At 42.9% G+C, this 27662-nt stretch overlaps 1 protein-coding gene across 4 annotated transcripts in view; it reads right to left on the bottom strand.

Moving 5' to 3' along the window:
* The window catches only part of TEAD1 (TEA domain transcription factor 1), a 164812-nt gene that overhangs the window by 30632 nt on the left and 106518 nt on the right, over positions 1-27662 (bottom strand). Inside the window, exons 4-10 of one of the 4 annotated variants that reach the window (XM_075048121.1) lie at positions 18676-18740; positions 15891-15953; positions 15740-15802; positions 5819-5953; positions 5581-5627; positions 4603-4664; positions 1888-2012 (exon numbers count right to left, since the gene is read on the bottom strand). In XM_075048121.1, the coding sequence (XP_074904222.1) occupies positions 1888-2012; positions 4603-4664; positions 5581-5627; positions 5819-5953; positions 15740-15802; positions 15891-15953; positions 18676-18740 (560 nt within the window). Of the gene's footprint in view, positions 1-1887; positions 2013-4602; positions 4665-5580; positions 5628-5818; positions 5954-7146; positions 9427-15739; positions 15803-15890; positions 15954-18675; positions 18741-27662 lie in introns of those variants that run through there. The other 3 variants (XM_075048122.1, XM_075048123.1, XM_075048124.1) reach the window with 3 other exon arrangements.

The following is a 27662-nucleotide window of genomic DNA, read 5'->3' as shown; positions in this document are numbered from 1 at the left end:
ATGTTATCTGTTAAGAGCGTACTTGGTTCGAGGGAGATTTTTCTTAGAGGGAAAGACGTAAGAGTTACTTAGTTGCTGAAATCTCATTCACTCTCTTTTACATAAAGCCATGCAGATACACCAAAGCTCTATACCATATAAGCCCATGGGTTTTGCAAATAGTTTTGCGTTATAAAAATCTATGGAAAAAGGATAATTAGGTGGTATACTAGCAAAACAGTAAATCAAAGCACACTGAAATGCCATTTCATTCACATACAGCACAGTAACGCTGAGCGTTACATGGCCACATCCTGTTTTCCTGATAACCTCGAGGCACACACATAACATCCTGGTGCGCAGCAATCTGGATATGGCAGAGCCCATAAATCAGCAGGATATGTTACATGGGGTCAGCGAGCCAAGGACTCTGAAAGCTGCGTATTGATAAGGCTGCCTGATGAGAAAACCTGGATGTTGTGTTTCTGCATCGGAAATACAAACCGCCGTCTGGATGAACCCGGGGCTGGGGATGGAGAAGGCGTTCCAGCTGTGGATTAGTCTGGAGGACACTAAGATGAAGCTTTAGCCCACCAGAGCCAGGACTGCTGGGGGAGCGTGGGAATCAGGGCCATGGGAAGGCAGAGGGATTCCAGGGAAACCATGCAGTACCTAACAGTCAGGTAAGTGCTGAGATAACCGTACCTGCTGCCAAACATTTCCTCCCTCAAAGTTAATTCAACCTGGCAAAACATGACATTTAGCAAACCAACACACTGCCACATATTTAGTATATGAATAGCTGAGATATGGTATATTTTCATTGCAATGTTTCTCCGCCAGGAGCATTCCTCTGTTGTAAGGTTTCTGGGCTATGTCTCCAATCTCCATCACGCAGGGTAAACACTCCCTGGATAACACCCCTGGCCAGAGCCCATAAATGCTATGGTTTCCATTGCTGAATTATAAAGAGCAAGTGATAGCTTCTCTCTGTTCCAAGCTACTGTATTTTACCAGGAATCTGAACAAGAATGGCCCATCTATATCAACCATTCATGACAGTATTTGCTTTTCAGAAATTATCTCAGTAAAAATTCTCAGGTTCAAGCTGAAAGAAGCTCTTTTGATTTATTTGCGATGCAGTAGAAACAGTGCTAGGCTACTAACAAATGTTCTTGGTAAATATATGATGATTAATATCAAGGTTCAAGGCTTACTGGAGTAAATGAAACATTACAGCCAACTTCATAGACTACCCTTGCAGGTATAATATGCAGACTAAAAATCAAAACAAAACAAAAAGCTTCCTGGGGGAAAAAAAAAAAAAAAAAAAAGAAAAATCCAAACCTCAGATTGGACCATAGACACAATGAAAGATCAAGGAAGACTGAATGATTGGACATTCAGATAGGTAACCTCAATTAAAAAGAAAAAAAAAAAAAGTGATACAGTTAAACAGTACATGCTTGGCAGGCTGGAACCAAAAGAGACAATCCTGATGCTCAGATGCTCTCCCAAATGTCAGATATTTAAGATAATATGCATAGTTTCTATGCAAGTCCTTAATTTTGTTTCTGTTAGGAAATAGATTAGGCTTTAACTTTAAGTACTGAATTATTGCCAAAAACACGACGCAATTTGGTACAACTGCTAAACTAGGTCAACAGTGAGACAGGCGCCATAGTGAACCACGCCTGCTTTTAGAGAGGCCTCTCACTTCTGCAAATGGGGAAAAAGAGGGCAAGAAAGAAAAATATAGTACTACAGTGAAAGGAATATTACACTGAGCAGTAACGAATACAGAAACACCAAGTGTATTCCATCAGGTTTAACCCTAGAAAGCATCCTCAAAGGGTGGGGAGCAATGGAGAAAAGTGGAAGATTAGCGGGCTCGAGGGCAACACTTACTGATTCGGGATCCCTCTGCTGTTCAAGGAAAGCCGAAAACTCCACCAGCCTGAGCTTGGTCGTACCAATCGATCGGCCCTGCCACGCAGGGACTGAGGGAGCTGGAGCTGACGTAGGCTCAAAGCCTAAAAGAAAGGAACCGTTTTCATGAAGAAGTTGACAATTTCTCAGTTTATGTTTTCTGAATTAAATATAATCAGGAATTATGCATGTAGCCATTGGATGTTTATATTAATTTCAGCAAATAATGAATTCAGAATGAATTTGAAAAACACAGAACAATATGTAGCAAAAGAGGTCCCAACCCAGCAAGCTAATAATGGTGCAAATAAAAGATCTACTTCTTTGCTTCCTTGGGGCTGTAACTCACTGTAGAATTTTTGTTTAAATTATATACTAGATTATAGAGATTTATAAAGACTTCACGTAGACTTACAGCTGACCCTTCATTGGAAACTGGCAGCAAGACGCAGGAGGTATTACTGCCTTGGGAGTCAAGAGAACTGGCCTCCATTTCTGGTTCCTAATGTGCCACATGTTACAAGTAAATCACCTCTCTTTTTGCCTTTTTCTTCTGCCACTCTCAATTCCCCTCTCCTATTTAGTGTATAAGGTTTCCAAGGCAGGGACTGTCTCTTACTATGTATTTGTACATCGGGTCTTTGACTTCTTTTGGAGCTTTTAGGCAGCATTATATTACAGATAATAATAAATAATTACTGTAGAGGGCTGAATCATACCCTAAAAAGAAAAAGAAGGTTTTAAATTGGTAATAAAGAGGGAATGACATGATCTAGAGAGAGAAGGGATGTTAACCACCATCTCTAACTCACCTCAAGAGAAGGAACAAACGCTATCTCTTGCTCCTCATCATGGAAAATTAGATGAGAAGGAAACAAAACAGTAAAGGAAGAAGGGAAAGGCAGCAGCTCGAAGACAAAACTGATCTTCGGAAAGATGCAGGTGCAAGGAAGGCAGAGGAGAGGCACCAAAGGTTAGACAACAAAGATAATCCTGAACTAGGCTGAGAATCAGGAAGAGGTCACAGGTAGCATGTGTCCATATCCCATAATGGGAGTACGGTACCTGACTCCAGCCCTCAAAGTTAGGCAATGAAGGTGTGAGGCTTGTATGAAATAGGGAATTACAAACATGACTGGTTAGACATGAACAGGAATTCTAATGAAGTTGTCCTGGTTTCAGCTGGGATAGAGTTAATTTTCTTCCTAGTAGCTGGTATAGTGCTATGTTTTGAGTTAGGTATGAGAAGAATGTTGATAACACACTGATGTTTTCTGTTGTTGCTAAGTAATATTTAGTCTAAAGTCAAGGATTTTTCAGCTTCTCATGCCCAGCCAGCAAGAAGGCTGGCGGGGCACAAGAAGTTGGGAGGGGACACAGCCAGGACAGCTGACCCAAACTGGCCAAAGGGGAATTCCAGACCATGTGATGTCATGCCCAGTATATAAACTGGGGGGAGTAGGGCTGGGGGCATCGCTGCTCAGGGAGTAACTGGGCGTTGGTCGGTGGGTGGTGAGCAATTGCATTGTGCATCACTTGCATATTCCAAACCTTTTATTACTACTATTGTAATTTTATTAGTGTTACCATTATCATTATTAGTTTCTTCTTTTCTGTTCTATTAAACTGTTCTTATCTCAACCCCGAGTTTTACTTCTTTTTTCCAGTTCTCTCCCCCATCCCACTGCCGGGGCGGGGGGGGGAGTGAGTGAGCAGCTGCATGGTGTTTAGTTGCTGCTGGGGTTAAACCACACCAGAATTAAAAACTCATGCATGAGTTTTGACTGATTTAGAAATACCAATAATCCCACTCTGAAAGAAAACATGGAAGAATAAAAGAAGACAATTCAAAATGCCTACCTTAGAAAACAATGTTAAAAATTAGGAATATCAGGGAAAAGGAAATAATCAGAGATGCAGAAGGATAACCTTAGTTTTAAGCATTAAATAGCAGCAAGTTAGAAAAATCATAAAAAACTGGGTAAGAGTCAGAAAAATGCAGTTCAAACAGAGTCAGAAGCATGGTGTCTTTCGGCAAGGGAGACGTAAAATTAGTTACCATCTGCAAAGAAATAATGATCTTTCCTGAAATTAGCCATGAAACCAACTTGGGGAAAGGAGTAGGGAAGTAGCCATGGGAAAGGCTTGATCAGTTTGAGCAATAGCAGTCAGAATAAACTTTAGGTACTTATCAAAGTGGTATCAGCCAGAGCAGGATCTTCAGGAGGGGGAAGAGTTATCAACAACCAGATACACAGAGATGTTCTATACTTAAGGCTAAACATATATGGTTTTGGAAGAGTTTTTAGCCTCAGTTTAAAATAAATTAAGCCTTATTCTCATTACAGATGGAAGCAAGATTTAGCTGTTAAAAAAGAAATATGCATCCTGTTACTCATTTTTTACAAAGCATTTTCCTACAATATCAAATGCTGACTGGAGATCACATATCACAACTGCTTGCATATGTATTAGTGTTTCCTACCTAAAATGTGAAACAATCCCCCCAAAACCCCAAACCCAATGATTTGCCCTCATATATAATCAGTTAATAGGACATTGGGACTGGTGTTTGGTTTGGCTACAGGGAGTGTTAGATATGGAGTAGTGGCTCTGTCCATCTCGGGAATTAATATGTTACATGCAGTACACAATTCAAGTGTTTTTAAAGGACAGTATAAATGGAAGAATTACCTGAAATGGGAGCTGTGACCGATGGCTGTATAGGATAGGCCTGCTGAACGAATGGCTTTACACTGGAATAAAGAATTACACAAAAATCATACACCATGCCATCCACAGTAAATTCCAGTCACATAGTATAAGAAAATACATGGCTAATGACCTTTACCCACAAACATATCTCTTCCTTGCATAGAATATTTAACAGACAGACAGTAAAGAGGTAATAGAGAGAGAGAGGGTTGAGAATTACACCCAACATCTTAAAGAGAGGAGCTCATCCACACTCAGTCACAGAGCAGGAAACCTGACCTGCCTGTTGCAAGTGTCGCAGCAGACATGGATGGTGATTGCTTTGACTCCCAGTAAATCCAGAGGAAGCTGAACTACAGGAGCACAAAGACTCCCATGGACTTCAAGGGAATAAGGTGGGAAGAAGCTGAAGAATAAGGCTGGGAAACATTGCTCCAGAGACCACTGCAGGGCTGAAAATGTAACACCTGACAGAGGGGCAAAGGCTTCCTTCTCTGGATGGTGCTGCTGCTACCATGGTGCCAAAGGGCAGTAACCCTACTGACCACCAATGGGCCTCATGCAGTCATCTCCTGCTCTGCAGGAAAATATGTCCCCCTTGCCTCCAGTATTGCTTATATAGTTAAAAGAGGATGGGAGTATTCGTGCTGGAAACTTATTCACAGGCAAAACCTTACCAGCTGCTTCCCTGGCATTATCATTGCATCTCACCACACAATGGGAGAATAAGGAGTGTGCCTATTAGGTATTCAGCCTCAGCTTTGAGGTCTGGAATCCCTTATAACTTTTCGAATGTGAGTTCATATCACTATAAAGGCTCTTCCTTTCTCTACAACTATTTTTTCCTCCTTTTTAGAAAAAATTTCAAGTTCGTGCCTCATTGATACCCTCTGGCAGCAAAGTGCACAAGCCATCCCCACACTGCATATAGAAGCCTATTTTAATTTTCAGACTTACTCTTGTGAGGATCCAGGCTGCCCCGTTTGAATCATGCCCGGCCAAAACTGAAAGAAGGAAAACAAACAAACAGACCCACAATTGTTTTCTCTGTTGAAAGGTTTTGGATATTTCTGAACAAGCATGATTCCTTTTGCAAACACGAGTGAAAGCATTAATCCATTCATTCAGCCTTAGTTTTCTACTGAACATTGTTAGAGAATACAGGGATTTTTTTGGGACTCGGCTAACAACTTACCCCAGGTGCCCCAGGAAATGTAGGACGGGGAATTCCTGGCAGGCCCAGCTTGTTGTGAATAGCAGTAGCTGAGACTATCTGAGCTGATGACATTGCTGCCATGTGCTGGAGTGCTTTGTCCTTTGCTGTCTGATCCTTTAATATGACAATTACATGGAGTCTTAAAACATTTGGCACAACAAATGATGTTAAATAACTGCAGCTACAAGCACATAACTAAAAACTTAAAAAGCCACACAGAAAATGCAAAAATAGCAAACCATGCAGGAAAAAAAAAATACAGCACGGAGGCTAACACTCAAACTACCTCAAGGCAAAACCTCCTCTCAGACATGCATGGTAGACCTGAATTCTCACAGTCTGCTCTGCCAAGACGCAGGAAGCTCTGGGAGAGCAAACTACTGCCCACTTGTTTATCTGGGCAAATTCTGCTGATTTTAAGTCAGGCTGGACTAAACACGGTCTGCTGCTAAGGCTCTGCCTGCAGGACAGGGAGCACTGAGATTTGAGCTCTATCATTTAGATCTAAGAGAAGTTTGCCTTTCGTATTGCACTGTAAAATGAGAACACAGAACTGCGACTGACTTGCAAACAATGACAGATTTTTCTTCATGCTTACAGGTTTAGAAAATTTTGGGTTCTCTTTTACGACAAGTATTTTAAAAGTTACATCACAAAAATGTAAATAACATTTTAAACTTCCAATTGTGGTATTTTACAGATTTACAGTGTTCCCAAAGAAAACAATCAGCTATAAAATTTCTGCTGTTTTCAAGCATACAGGAACAAGTTTAGGAAAGGATGGGTTGTTATTGATTACTTGTATTAGAGCAGCGCTTGGAGTCCTAGTCACTGCCAATCACGTATGATCACAGAATAGAAACGGAAAGCCTCTTAATGCAACAGAGTTAATTAAGTGGATACCTTAGATCAGGTAAAATAGGTAAACAACAGACCATTACTATCTGGTAAAGTGGGGTTCCTCATCCAGAAGTACTGTATTAATAAGTGCTGATATTTAGGTACGTGACTTAGAATGAAGGAACACAAGCAGTATTAGGCAAGGATTTGGGGGGCTTTTCTCTGGTTTATTTTACAAGCAAAGTAGCAAGCATGCTGGCAAGAGATGCATGCTCTTATACATGATATATGACTTTGCACATATGCTCCCTCTAAAGCTTGTATGTAGTAGTACTATAGGTGAGCAGTTTCTTCCTTTGAATAGCTCCTTTAGAAACAGCACAGGCTGAAAGTACAGGAAAAGCTAGCCAAAAATTCTGCCAAGCACAGCTAAGGTACATAATACTTGGTTTAGTTAAAATACTTACCATGCTTGTTACCTGGATACAACAACAAACAGTTTATTAAAATGCTTGTGTAGAATAGCAGATTCTTAGCAAAATACGAACAAAATAGTAAGAGACAAAGGAAGAGCAGTTTGCTCAACATTAAATATCAGCTTTAAACAAATGCATTATTTTCACCTAGGGACTGATTCATTAAAAGGGGAAAAAAAAAAAGGATAAAAACCTAACACCAAAACACTGGGGGGAAATAACCCCCACCTCCCTGTGTGAAAGCTGCAGATACTGAAAGAAGGGGATTGTTGCTGAGCTTGTTTCCCTGAGCTGCGCACAGAGCCCCTGCGGGTGCCTCTGCGGGATGCAGCGCAGGAGAGCGGCAGGTGGAGCAGGGGAGTAGCTGCTCCGGCAGCGTCCCCCCTTCTGCACCTTGCAGGATGCGAGTCCGAAGCGCAGCCTGCTGCGGTGCTGCCTGCAGCAGCATTAACACCTGCGCGCTCACCTGCCCTGCCTCCCGCACAGCAGCACTGGACGCTGCTCTCTGACCTGTCTAAGCCTCGGGACTGCCTTGCGGTGCACCTACAGAGCAGGTTCTGTCCCGTTGCTGCGCGGTGGGCGGGAGGCGGGGGACGTGGTATCTCCATCAGCGTGTGAACAAAACTTGGTCGTTTCTCCAATTTTTAGCTTTCCCATATAACCACAACCAATTCACTGGGTAAGAGCTGGAAGTCAGCTCTGGCTTTCCCGGCTGCTGGCACTCACCTCTGCCTGCCCCAGAGTAGGAGGGTGTGCACCGGAGGTTTGTGCATGGCATGTTTTGCTGGCTGCCTTTGGATGTCTGCAGACCACTGGGCTAAAAAATGCTTTGGTGGGTGTTAGGAGGTGGCAGTATTCTGAGATTCATGCAGCTCTCCAGAAAGCCGACCCCTCTACCATCCTGTACAGTAAGAAGGACCCTCCATCACGAAAACATGACGATGAGATGTCTTTAAGCAATATGGAGATGCTAGCACCACCACACTTTTCTGTTTCTTTTCCCCTCATTTTTTGTTAGCTGAGCTGGCTTGGAAATGCCAAACCATGCAAGTCTCACATGCAGTCTGCTGAATCATAACAAAAACAAACATACAGGGGATTGATATCCTGTGTGTGAAATGCCTGATTCAAGAGACGTGTGTGCCTCTGGGTCCTAGTAACCTTCAAAACTACGCAAGTGCTGCCTTTGTGACTACCTCGCTATTCTCCAGAACTGCTGCGGCAGCACTACAGCCTCCTCTCCTGCACTGCCTCCTGGCTGCAACCAGCCGTGCCAGTGCCACCACGTGAAGGTGCAGCCAGTGCCTGTGCTCCTGCCAAGTTCCCAAACTCATACTGTTCTTCTGCTATAATGGCCTTACTGTTAGGTGGATCTAAACCAAGGGAGACTTTAAAAGTAAAAGCTTTGTTAGGGATATGAAAGTCCATACCTGGGAGTTGCATGAGCCCGCGGTAAATTATATATCTATGACATAGTTCATCTTGCCTCACTTTAGCCATCTAAAGTCTCCAGTCTAAGGCAGCTGGCTAACCCCCTGCTACTGTTAGTGCAGTAAGCACCTACAGGAGACAATGTATTTCTCCCTTACCAGGCATCAAAACCAGCTGGAGCTCCCCACTTTCTGTAATGTTATTGCTGTCCAAGGACTAGAATAGGAACCTGGACACCCAACTTCTACATAGCAACAGTTATGGCAGGTAAATCCCACCACAACAGATGAACTAAAAAAAAATTTTTGAAGATTTACACTTCCTTCAAGACCTTCTGTTCACAGAAGGAGGGATATCTCGATTGTCCTGTAGTGCTCTTAGCCACCGTTAGCCGTGAGTCTGATGATCCTGAATTTTAGAAACAGTGACAGGGATTTTTGGAGGGAGAAAGCATCTTTTGTTTCGTGACATGAGAAGGGATGTGCCTTCCTTCTTGCCAATTGCTGCTTTTTACCCTCGAATGTTCTGCATTTTGTGGTGGCCATTCATCTTATCCTCTTTGACCAATTACATTTTCAGGAGGATAGAGAGAAAGCAAAAATGTTTTGGACAACAGCTCAGAAATACAGCACTTGCAATAGGGCTAGTCTTGAGGAGTTTCAACAACTCCTACAAAATTTCCCAATGGCAACAAATCTGCCAGCTTCACTGGACATCAACAGACTCAGGCCAACACACATCAATGGGAAGTTTCACCTGTTGTAGGCATAGGAACCTCTGCATAACTGGAAGATCAGTTCCTCTCGAAGTAACTAACTTCACATTCAAACATGAAAGAAATCAATTTCAAAATCAAATACAAATACATAAGAGGTCCTGACTTCCACTGGCAAAAGAGCACCTTCAGCTCCAGGAACGTTTTGGAGAGCTGAAAGTGGTGGCCTATGCTTCTATAAGCAGGCAGACTCTATAGTCTCCAAAAACAAGTCGGAAAAGCACATTTTAAAGCTATTTATTTAAATTGAAATATTAGCTTGCCTGCAACTTAAAAAAACCAAGTATCTGTTGGGGTGTTTTTCCATCGTAATGGAGAGCGCTCGTAACCAGGAGGGAATGAGTCTTTCTACCTATCACTGCAACGCAGCCACTTCTGGGATGAAACTTGGTAACTGATTAATAACACACAATGGTATTACATCACAGTTTAGGCAGCAAGAGAAGTAATATATCCAATTAAAACGGCAGGGGTAATTTAAACAGGCAGATTACAGTAATTACCCAGGTTGGAATTTGGCCAGGACAAATGGGTTAACACCCCTACTCTAAACAGGAACGTTGTGGTATTTTTAATGACTGCAAATAGTTAAGACTTTGATTTCCTATCTTATCCAAGAGAGAAAGGGTTTGGTTTTGCTCTCACTTGTGCTGCCGCGTAAAACTAGAAGAAATCCTTTTGGGTCAATGAGGTTTACGCTGATGTACGTAAAGTAAAAGTTTGTCCCAGTGTGCTGCAGTCCCGTGCTGAGGTTCGGCAGAGGCTTGGGGGGACAGTATCTCCTACTGAATCATTAAATCCTGCTGGAGCTTAAGGTATTTGTTGGTTAGGTCCCATCTGGCCTTGACCTGGCTTGACCCTACTTAATTTATGAGCTCTGATGGGATTGCTGCTGCCCAGGAATGACACTGTAGTAAGTAACAGACTGCACTCTTACGACTGCTGCCTTCCCCTCCCTTTATAAAAGTCTTCTCTGCTGTGGTACGTAATTAATAATGAATGTTACCAAGGTGGATTTAGAGTACAATCAGGGGAAATTTGGTCTAGTTCCACTAAACCCCTAAAATATCATCACTGATGATGGAGATGGTAATGGAGATCAGGATCTACCTCATGGTTTAGCTGACTGCTTCTGGCTGCAGTTGCAAACACTTTGGTTTTGGAAGGTGTAAGCACTAAGAATCTAATGCAAGGAGACTATATAACTTTTAATGAATCAGGCCCTTGAGGTTTACTTTTCACCCATTAGTTTTGGAATGCAAAATACATAGTTAAATTAGATAATAATAATTCCCCAGTATCATCCAATTATAAAACTTAATATCTATAAAAGCCCCACATGAAACAGGATTTCAACATGACAAGCACAAAAGGATTTGTGCTTGACTTTCTTTTAATCCAACATAAACAGAAGAATAATTCAATCAATCAGTTCAAACAAGTTCTACAGCAAAAAATAAAAACTGTTATCCTAGAATGATAAATGGGCCTTTGAATACCATGTTATCTATGACTTTGGGAGAAAAAAATCTAAGACAGTATGAGGAAAAGTAAGCACAACAGAACACAGTATTAATTCAAGAAGCCCTATACCTGTACCAATATTTTAAAATACAAAACTTTTCTTGTAAGGGGAAAAAAAAATGACATAAGAGAAGAAACAACAATTTGCTGACAAAATGGATATGACAGTAACACTAACATAAAATAGATCCCTAATAAGCAATTTTGCAGATGTTATTTCTGTTCAGATCTTGTATTGATTCAAATAACCTTTGCAATAATTAGCTGTAGCTCAAAAAAGATAAACAAATCATGAAAATATACAATTGTTCTGGACAAAAGATAGAGAGCACTTCACTGTTTCTAGCCCTGATCTCCAATTTGCTTATTATTAGAGAAGACAGGAGTAAATACAAAAGCTGGCTATTTCAGCCAGGCAATAGCTAATGCCAAGAAGAGAATGCGCATTCAAAGCTGTCCCAACTTGCTGCCTAATGAGTAGCAATTAATCCATCTTATTGTATTTCAAAATGCTGAAGACTCCATTCACATCAAAGGAAATTTTTCAAGGCTTTTATCATTGTTCATTTAAAAAGTATAGAGCTATCTTTAGCATTTTATAATTGACAACAATATTTTCTTTTTATCCCTCAATGCGGAATGTAGAATAATGGATTTTAAAACATGTAATACATGTGAACTGTAGGCATTTTAATGTTTCTTTTTGTCTCTGTCTAATTAATCTTGCACTATGAAAAAATATCTGAAATGAAAGTCTAAGATAGATGTATATCCTGCTGTGAAGACCTTTACTCTCTATTTATGCAAAACTTCCAATCCATCTTTTCTCCTGAATGGACAGAAGTGACTTTGGCTCCCTGTCAGTGCAAAGGTGGGAAATGCTGCAACCTAACACTATGGACTGGTGTATTTGACACAGAAATACAACATTAGAGCGTAAAAATTCTGCTTTGCCTCCTCCAGTCTCTGCCTGAGAGGAAACGTCGTGAAGAGCAGGCGCCTTTCAGATCTGTCTCCAAGAACAGCTTTAGCTCAGCCTCTCTTTCCATTTTCATGAGATGAAATTTCTCTAACTTCAGGAAGATTTTCATAACCTCAGAAAATTAAGATTAAAATCTCTAAAATAGGAGTATTTTCCTGCTGTAACAAGAATTAAAATGTACAACATCCCTGGAAGGGCTGATGAGACATTGTCTACTGGTGGTCTTGAAATGCAGCAATAGCATTTGTGGGCAAAACTTCTCTTTCTTGCTGGCTAAGGACCCATCCGTCCAGAGCGACTGTAGGCACTTATCATCAAAGAAAAGGGACTTCGCTGGACCAGGCAGACTTTATGGCACACAGGTGAGATTTCAGTCTATTAGGTAAGCTTCAGTAATACTCTGTCCAATGCCATGGGTGCAGATAGCTCTGAAATCCTTCCATCCGTTTGGATTTTTGCAGAAGACAAACACAAGAAGATTCACCCAAGTCCTCTCCTCACCATGAGCAGGATTCAGACCAAGGTGAGACAGAAAGATCTCTTGGTATAAAACAAACTCAGCAGGTACTTAGGGAACAAGAGTTACTTGTTATACCCTTCGTCAAAGTAAGAGACCAGGAACTGAGGTCAACAGGACTGATCGGCCACATCCCAAAAGATTGATAAGAAAAGGCGCTACAAAGAAAACCGCTAGCAATGAATGTCAGCTGGGGGACAAGAGTCTCCGCGCCATGCCCCTGCAATCTTCAAGAGCCTGCCTGTGATTATTTCAGCTAAAGCAGCACTGGCACACAGGGAAAGATCAGCTTCTCTGCAATACCCTGCCCCGTGTACACGTGGGAGGCAGGCAGAGAGGATGTCTGGTGGCAAAGAGAAAGAAACACGGGAGATGGAGATGGCCTTGGGTCAGAGCTGACTGAACTTGTAGCTGCGGACTGGCATGAGGGATCTCTGCATTAATCCACAGAGTGCTTTCCCCTCATGCTGTAGATAGGAAACTTGACATCAGATGCATGTGGGTTTTTTAAGTAGTAACTGCTCCCCTGGATACCACCAATCACAGGTTTTACAGAGCAATTGAAAGTGCTAGCTCATTTGTTAAAAGGGTGAGATTGTCCCAGGGTGGAAGCAGTGCCTCCCTTGGCCGTCATCTTCTTCGTGGTCACCCCTTCACCAGGAAACACGGGCAGCACCCGCTCCAGGAGAACAACGGCCCGAGGAGGCTGATGGGGCAGTCCAGGCTGCTGCCAAAATAGCCCCTGTTGAAACAACGGGCACGCGTAGATGCCAAAATGTATTCGCCTTTTCTTCCTTTCACATCAGTGATGTCCTTTTCAGGCAGTTTTCAAAGGACACTAGACCGTACAGATGGTTCAGCACAGGAATAAGAAAAACGAGCAGTAGCACTAACAAAATGTCTGGAGGAGCAAGTTTCCATCTTGGGTCCAAAACCAGTGGCTTCTCTCACTTCCAGGGAGCAATTGCAGCTCCCCAGCAGGAAAAGCGAGGACGCTCTTTCTCATACAGGCTGCTCCCTTTCGGCACCTTCTTGCATCAAAGTTTCATCTCTTCCGTGTGGGGAGAAAAAGGTCTGTGGGAGGCTGCAAGTTCTCCAGAAGGGGCCTGTGCAAGGGGGCAGATGTCGTGCCATGGCACCTCGCTCGCTGACGCCAAGAATGGCAAGAAAAAGGGGAGGGAGATGGGGAGAGCCCGGCTCCTCCGCCCTTCCTGGGCACCCCTCAGGCCGGGGCCCAGCCACCGGGGCAGTGTCGGGGCTCCTGGGGGAGCTAATCCTGGGGGCAGGAGGAGCAGACTGGGACCCGCTGGCCAGCAGGACCCGCTGGGGAAGGGCTGGGGCGGCTCCTGCTGTCAGTGGTGCCTGGAGGGCAGCAAGGCCAGGGGCCTTGTCACCTCTGTCACCAGCGTGCACTCTGTCCTCGCCACGGAGCTGTAGAGAGTCGAAGAAAATGTCCCTGCGGAGTGTTGGGGGCATGGAGGTGGGAGACTCTTCCTGAAGCGATCAATTCCTTGCACCGAAATGGCAGGTCCCCCACCTTCTACTTGGCTCTGGGGGAGCTGCAACCCACTGACAGGTGGGAAGGGGCAGCAAGGCCTGAAGCCCTTACAAAATATTTTGTTGCCCTAATAGATCTTTCCTCCTTCCGACAACTCCTTAAAATGAAAAATCCCTCTGGATCTCTATTTACTGCAAATGGCATCTAGGCTAGAGGTCTCAGATATTATTAGGGTTTAGCTAGCTTCTTTTTTCTTTGGAAAGCTTCAGTAAAAATCAGACAGCAGGTGCAGTACTTAAAAATATTTTTTGCTCTGTAAGTATCTTCATAATTTTAAGCTAATTTGGGCATTTGGAAAGGGAAATATTTTAGAACAGTAAATCCAATATTTTTGTTAGGCTTCTAGGCCTGTGTTTTGGTGTCTAAGTGGGCTTCCAGGTTTTTGTAGCCCTGAGTGTTCACCAGTCCTATAAACCTCCGAGAGCTGCTGGTGCTGAGCACCTCTGAAAGTAAGGCCACCTATTTACATACTTAATTTTAGGCATCAAGGATCGACAATTTAAGCTTAAAATGCTACATATCTCTGTATTATTGCACCCTCGGTTAAAAAGCAGTATGTTTAAGTTGTCTTAGTTGTTCTCTATGAACCCCAACTGCTCAGCCAGTGCAGCTAAAAAGCCAGCCACCAACAGCCATACAAGCTTGCCAGCATGCTGCCCACTGCGGACGAAAAACCCAGTGCTTCTGTCAAGGAGGCCTGTTACAAAGCCAGGCTGTTATTTATACGCTGCAGTTCCAGGATCGTGGTAAGCATCCGCAGTGCTCACCGCTTAGTATTGTGAAATTACTTTCTGAAACAATTTGCTTTTCAGCTAGAACAAAAACGTGATTTGTTCTCATCTGGAAAAAAAAAAGAAATCGACAAAAAGAAAAAAGGAGGGAAGTAGAAGATTTACAAGTTCCTTCGCGTTTTATTAAAAAGAAAAAAATCAACAGCAAAAACTGCAAAACCCCCTCTTCCACTTTTAAGTAATGTGAAAACAAAACAAAAAGGGTCCCAAGATCTCTGCTGGAAAACTTGAAAAAACAAGCAATCCAAGAAACCCCTATTAAGCATTTCCAAGAGTTTCTTTTTAGCCTTAGAATATATTTTATGGAAAGCAGGGAAAACAGGGACATGTACAATTCATCACGTCAGATTAAGCAAACATACTTAATATTCCCTGAACAGGACTCTGACTGACGCTCTCCAAAGATTAAATGTCAATATTTTACTTTAAAAAATAAAATTTCAGGGAATCTTGTAAATAGTACGTAACTTGAGGTGATACTAGACTGTACTCTAGAAACACCTTATAGTTAAATAATCTTGATAAGCTGTGCTCTCTGCACTTGGAATAAATGATCTGTTTTAAGTATTCTTGATAGCATTTCAAAAGCACAGACAAAAAACATTTGGGAATGGAAAACAATCACCCCAATTACCCCTCTGGAAAAAGCAAAAAAGAAAAAGCATCTACACAACTGCACAAAAACCCAGTGTATTTAAATACACTCCTAGCACTCAAACGTTAAAAAAAAATAATAATAAAATAGACTAACGGGTTAAAAATCAGGTTTAGGTGCCGAGCTGTTACAAAGAGTAGTTCACTTTGCATTTGGACAGTGTTAAAACGATGTTTTTAATGTGGATGCTAGTGCAGAAACCGGAGATTAAACACAAAGAGACGCAGACAGCTACCACATGCAGGAAAACGAGGTTACAGGCACGGCAGCACCAGGCGCTCGCCCATCACCGCGGGGAGGAGGAAGGGACAGGCATAGCAACCACAAGCCCAAAAGCAGAAAAGCGCATACCTTCAGCTTGGAATGAAAATCACGAGATTTCCTTCTGGCAAGAACCTGAATGTGACTAGACACCTGCAGGGTAGGGGAAGGGAGGAAACAAAGGAAAAGCCTGTAACCATGGAGATGAAAAGCCCCCTACAACTGGGCAAGCCAAACGTACCTTAATGGCGGCTTGAATTTCTCGAACTTTCTTTCTTGCTAAGACCTGTATGTGACTAGACACCTACATTGTTCAGGTTTATAGGGAAAAAAAAAACAACAAACAAAAGAAAAACAAAAAGCAAATCAAATTTAAAATGTCTATTTTTTTCTTAAAAAAAAAAAACAAAAAACTTTTCTGAGGGGAGGAAGTTATTTGCATCTTCAGTAAGCTCTGCTGTTAAAGTTACCACATTCCCAGCCAGATACCAAGCTCTTAGCACTGAGGCTTAACAATACAGGTCATCACTGCAGTGACTTGATTAAGGAAAAAAAAAAGAAAAAAAGAAGTGTAACCCACCAGGTTGTACATTCAGCTACAAGATAGAAGACACAGTTCGCAGTTGGATGCAGCCCACGTGCTTTGGTACAATCCCATCTGTGGCCAGGCCCTGTGCTCTTGCCCAGGGACCCGACAGGATTTCTACCCCATCTGCTGGGGAGGCAGATGCCCACTCTGACCATTTGCCACTAGGCTCGAGACATAACTTGGCACCGAGAAGTTTTATCCATTATTTATTGTGTTCTGCAGCTCCAATGAGGAGCCTCATGCTGCGTTTTGACCCCACTGAAATGCTTTAAATTCTGGCACAAACAATAAAATACTGGCACAACACAGGTCCCTGAACCTGTGCTGACTTCTTCAGTAATCTCAGCTTCAAGTCTGCCCACAAAATATTCATGTAAGTGGGGACCAGTAACTTGACATCAGCTTGAGTCATGTCCAGGTTTGGCCCATCGTGATTACATTTTGGTTAGAAATTTGTGTAAATCCAGTCCTGCACTAGACCAGTTATTGGTCAGAAGTTGTTGCCTGTGCAGTGAAGGGTCTGGGCCCAGATTCACATTGCTGTTTACTCAGGCACATGCTTAAATCCATGCTATTGATGATGAGGGTTTAATGATGCTGCCCAGCATCGCTCGGTAGTGCTCAGCATCCTATAGGCCTCTGTGTGAAGGTTGCAAACCTGCAGCAATGGTAAAAACTGCTAAAGAGAAATGTCTTATTCTTGTTTGGCCCAGGGCATACCATATCAGGTGTTGTATATTTTTCCTAAGTTAGTTACAATTAACAAAGCTTGATTTCCTCCCTCTATAAGATTGTTTCATGACAATAGTACCAAAAAGCCTGTATTTTTAGTAGGGAGGCAAACAGTAATGCATAAATGAGCACAGCCCCTGAAAGCCACCTTCAGAGACTTCCTCAGACTGCAGCTCAGGAACCAGTTTGCAGTAATTGAGAGTTATACTATTGCTTACTAAGCAATTTTGTAGTCAAACACGTAGACCAAGTTTTCACATGTGTTCATTTGTTTTGCTTTCAGTGGGATATTAGTGGTGTTAAAGGTTATACAAGAAGCGCAATCGTAATGTTTAATTGCTCCAGCTGAAACTCAAAAGTAACGACAATCAAACTTTTCTAAACACAAGGTCTAAAGTGATTTATGAATCGCTATAGAGGGGTGTACAAGTATGGAGGCAGAACACTGCCATATGTAAGCCATCACAGCCCTCTTGGTTTCACCACAACTCTACCAGCACATGCTGGCCAAGGATCTAGCCCCAAGGTCTGCATTTTGAATCCTGATGCAATTTTAAGATCCCAGCATTACCCATGATTCTTGGAGCTTGCATGGGCATAGCAGGGCAGAACTTGGGACTTTGTCTTTTGTTTCAGATTTCTTTGCCAATCTTTTGTTTGTTCCTTCTCCATGTGCTGCAGTTTCTCTCCTTTCTCATGTCTTTTTTCATCCCTCGTACATATGTTTTCTTCTTAACTGACAAAGGACACAACCCAGCGCAAAATATCACCCAGTTCAGGCCATCTTTGTGTGTGCCGACTCAGTGTCACCTTTCCCAGCACTACAAAACATGCGTAGCATGCAAGTGTACGAGTCTCTGCCTTCCCCTTTGTCACGCACGTAGATGGGGAGAAGGGGAATCACGCACTTGATGTTAGAGAAAGTGAGGGCACTCTGCGATTTGCAAAGCATTTTGAAAAAGTGCAAGGGTTTAGTAACCACTGCATAAACTATACAGAGCGTGTGCCTTCTGTGAGGCTGCTCATCACCGTGGATATTCTAAATTAAAGGATTTAGTCATATAAGATAAGTTAATGGTTATGTGATAATCATCTGAAAAAGACTTAAGACTGGTTAGAGGTTTATTCTGACCCTTTGATGAATGAAATCTTACCATGGCCACAGACCAGGAGCCTGAAGGCTCTTAGGGGAATTTTTTTATTATTTTTTCATCCTGTAGCAAGTACTGCCCGTGAGCTGAGAGCATGATTACAATCAGTCATGCTAGATAGTTTTTATTTATTTACCTCTCATATCCAATGATCATAACCTCTATTACATAGGCAAATTAGCTGGACTTTTAGAAGTTCCATTATTCATCATATCAAAATAATCATTATATTCTGTAATTGTCCTTATAGAGAAATAAGGCACAATACTTTATGCTTCTGCTTCAACTTTTGGAATTATTTTTTCTCCAAATACGGAGGATAACAGCTTCATGTACACATAGGTTAACAAAAAATACATCCTCAAACCACCACTGAAATGATGCACAGCATAAAAAAACGGAGTTTTAAATATTTTCTAAACAGCTTGTATTTAATCTGAACAGTGAAGTCAATACATCATCTCATCAGAGCTGAAGCACAGACAGCCACTGCAGCCAAAATGCCATGTTTTGTCATTCACTGACATGCATACTTCCCCACTGGGTTATTTTACCTGCTTCCTGGTCCGTGTCTTCCCTGTTCTAAGTTTGATGTATCTGGCTATCAATTCATTCCTACCTGAAACAAAGAAAAAATCATCATAAGGGACAAGCAGCACCACATCCATAAACACCATCAAAATACCACATTTAAACATATGAGCTCCATGCGTATGAGGCTTATGTTTTCTTACACCTACTCCACTTTTCCTTTGCAAACTATTTATCTGTATTTCTCATTGTTCATCGGTATTTCTCTTCCCTCTCTTTAACAGACATCGTATGTGCCACACGAACTATGCAGAGGGCTACGGGTTCAGTGTTTTCCCACTGAAGTCCTGGAGCTGTTTGCAGGCAGAGAGGCACCTCCTTGGTCAGTGGCGGTGCCCAGGGTGATCTCTCCCTGGAGAACACTGGCGGCTGACACAAGGTCTGGGCTCCTCCAGCTTTGCTTCTGACTGCGCCGGGTGGTGTTTGCCCCCCCTGCCCCCCCTGGACCCCTCCTGGGAGAAGCAGCTGCTCTTGAGAAGGTCGTGTGCCACTCGAGCCGAAGTGCCAGTGACCCAGATGTTATGGTTTCGCATCAGCTTTTCTCCAAGTTTTAACTCTACGAGGAGGACAGCAAAATCTATCCTTCCTGCCAGGAAGCACTCTGCCTCCTCCACTGATGGAAATCACTGTCTCAGTTCAGCAGGTTATCAATCATACCCCTAACTCTACGCACAAGAGTGGTCACCCTGCGCTGCCTAAGTTCCTGCTGCAGTGGGACCGATCAACACGGTGGTTTGTTATTCAGAGCTCTATTTCTCTTGGAAATGTATAGTATTTCCAAGTTTCTAAAATGGCTATTTGACTCTTCTTCAGTCACACATTATGCTACCTAATACAAACTAACATTTTCTTTCCATATAATTTCCTTCCTAAATATTGCTGACATGGAAGATAACACAGTTTTATGTGGTGCCCTGTTTATTTTCACTGCATATTATGTTACTTCTCCATGAGTTGTAATAACTTAAATATACTTGTTCAACAAGTCCTAAGTTATGGAGTCATTTGCATTCAGCACAGGGGATAAGCAGCCTGTGTGTAGAAAATGAGAAAACTGATTTAGCATCAAGCTGAAAATGGGGAGGTTAAGAAAATAACTTGTCACCCACCAAGTTATTTTAAAGTGGATGAGCACATATCTGGGGAGTGCAGAAAGTTGTATCAGCCAGGGACTCAAAGTCTTTCAGTTTGACGTTGTGGGGGAGAGACGGGGAAGTTTTGAAGTAGCCTGCCTATGTCTGAAGGGCATTTGGTGACTGGAAGATTGAACACAGTTAGTCAAACTAGACCTTCCTTTTCCTTTTTTCTTCTGTCTCCCCCTCTGAGCCTTATTTTACACCCTTTGCATCAAATGTCTCATGGTTCCTGTCTCTTCCATGGATTGTTTGCTAAATGGGTGCTAGAATATGAAATATCAATGTACTTCAATGTAGAGCTGTGTTTTCTCTGATTCCCTTTTTGTTTTGGTCTGGACTGTGCACCAGGTTTCCCACAACGTGCCGCTGTAATGGCAACGTGAGGTTTGTAACTCTTCAGCAGGTCTCTTCAGGACAAACTTTTCTGCAAATATTTCTGCACACAAATGAGGGATTTCCGTATGCAAACAGAGCAGCTAGTTACCTAATTTCATGCAAAGACCTTGTCTTTTGGCTGGACAGAAGTTCTGCAGCCTGTTGTGCCCACAAGGTACTTGCCATTTGCAGTGAACAAGAGCCTTTGTGTTCATGGGGTGAACCAGGGAATGCTCAGACTTTGTATCTCTCTATTCTCATGTTCTTTCTCATAATCCAAACAGTTCACTTCAAAAATGGAGAATTAGTTTTCGTAGCGGTGGCTGTCCCCCTATGTCCTTATGCTGTAACAGCAGCTACCTCATAGTGATAGGACTGCAAATTCACTTGCAGGTGTTGGGCATGGACATAAATGGAGCTGCTCTGCTCTTCATTAATATTAGATGGAAAAGTTCTACAGTGGAAAAGTATCATACAGTTTGGGAAAAGGAACCGACAGAGAGGTTGAGAGCCTGAGGCCATGGCAATGAGAAGGGAGAGGAAAAGGTATACAACAATGGCACATCATACTAAATGTGCTTTGGACAAGAGTTGTCCAAAACCTTCTTGCTTGGTACTTTTCATGCCTCTGTAGTGTCCCTTTAATGAGTACTGGGTAGCAGACAGTAGAGAGGTTCACAAAAATTAAAAGCAAACCAGGAAGATGCATTTCAGCACCTGCCACTGGGGAGCCCAAAGGGGTGGTGGCCTGCAAGAGCAGCCCTCTGCAATCCGGTGAGAATCAGAGAGCACCATATTCCTGCAATCACTGGTATGACAGGTGGTATGAACATTTTCATATTTCTAAATGCACATTTTGATTTAATTGGGGAATGTCCCCCCTCCAGAAAGTACCTTCTTTGCATATCTTTAAGCATGTGCATACATTAAGCACCCAGAATAGTTTTTTGGTGCAAAAAGCATTGTCTTTATCAGCAGGCGGTGAGTCTGAATGGTCAACGACTCTGTAAGGTGATGTGAAGGATGCGTTGCCATCTCTTGTCCCTCTGTCTGTACTGAAGGTGTTTCCGATACACGGTCACAGGGCCGGCCACTCCAGCCATCCCTTGCCCATTAAGGCAGTCCTATGCAACCCTCTGCCGTAGCTGAGGAAGGAAGAGTTAAACCTTCTTACGGTTTCACAGTTTTCTTCCCAGTCAAGAGAGCTAAAAAACTATTTTTAAAGGAAAGCTCAGATTCTCAGGCAGCCACTTGACAGGAAAAGAAGCTTTATAAAAAACACCAAGCACTGAAAGTCTAGACTGTATTGTTCAAAATACCCGTCAAGTGCTGTCTCCAGTTGAGCCCCAGTCCACCCATGAAGTGCTTTAGCTTGAATCAAGGTGGGGTTTCTCTAGCTGCTATCTAGCCTGGCAGGGGTACGACTAACAAGATTGTGGGTTTGCAAAGTGATTGCTTCCCCTTAAGGTGACGTCTAGCTGGAGCCTAGCTTGAGAAGAGTCAACAGGGTGGAATAATTTGACTTAACTTACAGGGAGGAAGAACTCTACAAAGAGCCATGCAACGAGTCTGAGGCAACAGCCTTAGGTTTTCCTTAGGGCCACATTTTCAACACAGCAAAGAAACATGCATCGGGTTTAGCCAGAGCAGGAGATACTGTAGCCTCATGAGGCTCACTAAATACCTTCTGTCCAGCCACAGTGATCTGAAAAGACATAAATTCTTTTCTTGGACTACCAAAAAGCCGTAAACAGAAACATATGCACTGCTTGACATATACAAGATAGACATCCCCAATTAAAATTTTACAGCCTTTATGTTATCTACCAAACATTGGTGCTCTTCTTTACCAACTCTGACAGAACTACCAGAAAAGATCTTATCTCCCAATCAGCTAAGGCCCAGAGAGGATTTTAAAGAAAGGAAGTCTTAATAATCCTAAAAACACCTTTTCCCGTTCTTGGGAATGGGAAGAGTCTGAAACAAAAGGAGGCTCAAGGAACTTCTTTAACTGGCCATTAGAAACCTTAGGGTGAAAAATGGTCATTAATAAATAGATCTGTTTTTTCTCTAAGAAGAGCTCAGCTGTGGAAATACTTTCCATACACACCCTCCTTCTCTCTCCCTGTCATATATATCTGGGAAATTGCCTGCCAGAAGAGAAGAGGTCAGGTTTATGAACTGTAAATGTTCAGCTCCTTCTTCTTGTCATCCGTTATGACAGTCTCCTACTTCGAATATTTTGGTTCAGGTATCAAAGAGAGATGTGGGGAGGTGCCCGGTCAGATAAAACATCTTCACAGCACAGGAATCTTTTCCAAGGATCTTGAAAATATCAGGAGAGGACCACAACAAATATTTTATATAGGCTTCTCTTGTTGTTTTTTTTTCCCTTTTATGTTCAGGCTTTATCTGTCATGCCCTTCTGTACCGTCAGTGCAATTGCAAACTATAAGTCTCCCTGGACTGATGCTGAGGAAGAGGCACTTTACACAACAGAACATCTTTTTTAATCGTGGCAGAAAGTAAAAAGGGGGTTCAGCTAGAAAACAGTACAGATGCTAGAAAACCTGTGAGGCTTCGTGGGGTGCCAAAACCTCACTGTGACCCCTCCGGGGGAATGGCTGGGCCCCCAGGGCAGCCCTGCTCCTGCCAACCAGTGGGACACAAGGTCCCTCCACCTTCCCAAACTACTGCCCCATCCCTGAGGAGCGTCAGCCTAAACAAAGGAGTGTGCGGTGATCCCGGACACCTCACAGCCAGCACGTAGGACTGACGTTTCTGCTCTTCTTGTTCAAAATAAGTAGAAGCAGCTGCAAAGTGGGGAGGCTCCCACCCGCCTCTCCCCAGGGGAGGCAGTTGTTGCTCTAACAGAGGGCCCTTGTGCGGGGAAGCCTCCCCCACTAAAGTTATTTCCAAAACCAGCTTAAAGCGGCCGACCGTCAGCCCCCGCAAAGGTCTCCACAGGGCTCCCGGGTGCCACCCTTGGTGCTGAGGGTGGGTTTGGCCCCACTCACCCAGCATAGGCACTCACCCGAAGGTGAAAGTCACCCCTTGGATGAGGAGGGCATAACCGGCAACCCCTTCGTGGGCCAAAAACGGCACCACCACCTCTGCACAGGAGCCACCAGGCCTCCACAGGCAGCTCTACCGGGACCCACGTGGCTGTGGACAAGCCCCCAGCCACGACAGGTCCCTTTCCCCGGGTCCCAGCCACAGGCATCGCTGCTCAAACCCAGTCCCCGCCAGGAAAGGGGCAGTGAGCTGGTGCATCATGTCCCTGGTGAGCCGCTGCGTGGCGGGCGGGCGTCTTTATTTAGAACATTAATGACACAAATTAACCCTCCGCCCTCCAAGCTCCCAGTAATAGGCACCATCCGAATGTGATAAAAATAGGCAAGTGTGGGAAATCAAGCTGGTTAACAATTTGAAAATGAACAGCTAATTTTAAAGTTTTCATACTCAGCAAAATAATTCAAGTAATGACCAAGTAGAAAAGCCTATTCTTTTCAGATAATGGCGTATTATGAATTTCTCCAAATTCTGCGAGACTGCGGCTCAAAAGAGGTATTCCACATCCTGAGTGCAAAGTCTGGGGACCGACTGCACAACCATTTTATCTCCAAAGTTATGCTCACGGCCATATTTTCACCATGGCAAAGCTTTTCAGCTGGTTTTGGTAAACTCTATTTCTGGTCGCCTCTGCTTGAAGCCGCTATGACGGCCTGGTGATTGCAAAGTGCTGGCCCAGGAGCCAAATTTGGAGAGCCAGCTGGAATTTTGCTTGATGAGGAGCCTGCTGACGAGCTCACCGTACCTCAAGGCGAGCGCTCTCCTGGGACAGCCCCTGTGAACGGCACTGAGCCCTTTGTCTCGCCGCAGAGTACGGGCCGGATCCGGATCCCACCCGCCGTCATGGGGGTCTGTGCGTGGACATCGTCAGCAGGGACAGGCTGGTTTGAACGCTTTCCTCCACCAGAAGGTGGCCGTGGGGCCCTTGGGCGGCCGGGCTTGCAGCCCGTGGAGGAAGAGCCGCTCCACCGTGGCGCTCGGCCCCGGCGGTTTTCTGCTCCGTTTTGCCGGCAGAATATCCGGCGTTGGGAGAGCTCGCCTAAAATTTGCTGGTGCCGCTTTCTGAAGACGCTTTAAAGCTAAATTGGCTAACAAAAAGCCTCTTGTAGATAAAAGAGCTCTGCAAGTCAACAACTGGCTAAGCAGTTTAAACCCCTAAGTAAGGCATCCTCTATTTAAACGTTATAGGCAAATCTAATTTAAGCTTTTAAAAATATTATGGGCAGGTGTTTAAGTCGTCCGCACACTGGGTTTTGCGAGAGCTTCGGAGGGGGCTGGGCGGTGCTTCCCAGGCGGGCAGCATTTTGTTCAGACAAGCTTTCTGCAGAAGGCCACGTGACATAGGCCAAATAAACAGCATCTGGGGATTTTCAATTACAGACCTTCACCCAGCATGCCTGCACTGTAATCTCTACCAGATGAGGCTCAGGCCTCACTATTTTCAATAATTCACACACTGTGTACACATAACATGACAATAAGGGCATTCATGCAACCGCCTGATTCGCACATCAAAGCTCCCAAATGGCCAGCTGTAAGCATGCTTACTGCTGAATAATTCATTCTTTTCACAGGCTTGAAAAAACGCTCAGCGGGAGTTGGCAAGCTTGTGTTCTTTCCTGTGTGGTATGCTAAACTCAAATTTTGAAAGAGGTACAGCCCCACTAAAAAGAGTCAGAGATCCAACTATTTAAATGTGCATTTGCGAGCTTTCGGATGGCTGCTCACAAAAAAAAAAAAAAAAAAAAAAAGAAGCGATACATTTCCAAGTGGGTAGTGGAGATAAGATGAAATAGCCTACATGATTTCTGAGGCAGGTGTTTAATAGAAATAAAATGATAAAACTGTTTTCCAGATGGTAAAATATTTTTTACACATATTATTCCTCGCTATATATCTCAGATATACCAGAGGCATAATAGTTAACAAGTTCAGCAAACTTGAAATTTCCACATACTTAGCATAAATTTTCTACTGTATGGCAAAGAGGGTTTTAGTTAAGATTAACACATATGAAAAAGGCAAACACAGAAACACCAGAGTTAATTTTGTAACTCCTATTTACTGTTCTCACAGATATGGGTAGAATACTAATTTCTAGATGATATTTTAACAACTCCAAATTTGCAGCTGTGTCTCTGAACATTTAGCTTGCAACTGGTGAGTGTTCCAGATTTTGAAAATACTTTGGCTTTACACAACAGAAGCATAATTTCTTTAAGGAAAAAAAAAGGGGGGCGGAGAGAGGGAAAAGAAGGGGCTGCTTCATAATATCAAGTTTTCTTGACTGTCAATCAATGCCAGAACCAGCAGGATCAACTAGTCGTGACCTCTCCTTATAGCAAACACATGCTGCTTACCAGCTGTGGACTGTGTTTTTTACACCCTTTTCTCTATCATTCAGAATGGCTTCCTCCTAATCACAATAATCCCAAAAGTGCTAAAACATATCAATCGTCCTTTAAGCCCTGCCTACAAAAGGCCAGCCGTCCGGCCTTTATGGGCTTGTCCAACAGCAGCTGATACTTCATTCAACTACAAATCCAATTTAGCAGTTACAAGAGGTTTAGCATCACTGGAAAAATATTGGTGTTGATCCTGCACTCTTAAGTCAGCAAATATTCCTTTGCCATATTGTTTAGCTTTTTCTGCCATATTTACACTTCTGCTGGATTTCCCTGAATGACTTCAACAACAGCATTTAACCTCTGAACTGGTAATATTTACAGTTGATCAAACAGTGATTTTTATAATATGTTTACAACAATTACAGAAACAGAAGCCTATTTGTATTCCAACTGTTACGATTCTGAAAAAAACCCCAACCAACAACCCTAAAAACAAACACAGTCATTTCATTCAAAACCATAGAGCACACTTTATGTATTAGTTATGCAGGATGTTATTTATTATAGCCCTTTGGGCAAGTTCATGGCAATTCTTTCACTTATGTATTTTTAATTGCCAAGTGAGCCAATGCAAATACTCCCTTGATCCCCCTCCACTTTTCTTTTCTTTTCTTTTCTTTTCTTTTCTTTTCTTTTCTTTTCTTTTCTTTTCTTTTCTTTTCTTTTCTTTTCTTTTCTTTTCTTTTCTTTTCTTTTTCTTTTTTTCCTCTTTAAACAGCAGTATATGTAATGCCTTAAAGTAAAGAGGGGAGACCCTATCTAGGGAATTTACTATTCCCTAGCCCAAATCTGCAGATCTGTGGGACCGCTCAGTTTAGTCAGCCTTTAATAATGGAAGATAAGGCAGGAGATAGCTTCTCCGGCCCTGTGGAAGAGAATGGGAGCTGCTTTTCACTTGCTTTGTAGCGAAAATAATCAGCATAACCTGCATCAAGCACAGGATTTCCATCTCCCTGCATGGGCACTTGTCGGAGGGCCGGGGCCACCCAGCTCACCCACAGCCAAGGATGGACGCAGGTCCCCACAGTCTCCCAGGGAATGGGGTGCGGGCAAAAAAAAAAAAATCGAGTGTCTTAGACCTGCTGGACCTTGATGCTTAACTCTGCACCAAGTCCTTCAAGAGCCAAGGCTCTGGGTCTGTATTTAGGTAGGGGCCATGCACAAAAGTGGCCATCCCGGACAGGACCAGGAGGAGACAAAGACCTCAGGGCTGCTAAAATGGGTTATAAAGGCTGCCCGAGTGGGGTGTGTGTGTATGCAGACACACACACGCAAGATTACAATAAGCCACTTAAGTATTATTATACACAAATTAACTGCTTGCAAAGTGTACTGTAACTGGGTTGCCCAAGAGGACAGGGAAAAGAAAAGATCCAGGAAACAAAATAACCAAAATAATCCCTTCAGATGCTAATGAGCGAACAATTACAATGACTCATTGAAGTTATATCATAATGATACTTCTAAAGAAAAGAACTTTTTGTGTATTGTATTAAAAACAACAACAATAAAATGATCCCAGATTGAAGCAATACCACAATTTAATTTATACAGCAAAAGGGAAGTGACCTAATAGTAGCACGGAAAGACATTCTCCTCATGTCAAGTCTTAACATATTGGGTTTTTATCCCAGCTTCAGTTTTAAAGAAAACAATGAAAAAGATCCATAGACACATCTGGTTCAAAAGTCTTCATTGACACTAATGTAATGCATTAGATTCTGTTTGGCAGGTCTTCATACTGGAAAATACTCCACATAAGCAATGTTTATTAATTTTCTTCTTCTGAGTTTTTAAAAACACAGACAGAACATATTTCAAAGAGAGAGGAATGATCCAGAGATCTCTCTGAATATTCATTAATTAATATTTTGTCAGTGTCAGTTGTCTCAACAAAAGAAGGTTTTACAATTTACTCTAAGCCGCATTTAATTAAAATTTATGTAACAAAAATACATG

The sequence above is a fragment of the Buteo buteo genome, chromosome 16 (genome assembly GCF_964188355.1).
Source record: "Buteo buteo chromosome 16, bButBut1.hap1.1, whole genome shotgun sequence".
Lineage (NCBI taxonomy): Eukaryota > Metazoa > Chordata > Aves > Accipitriformes > Accipitridae > Buteo > Buteo buteo.
Note: the sequence above shows the minus strand (reverse complement) of the source record. Positions and strands in the feature narration are given on the sequence as shown.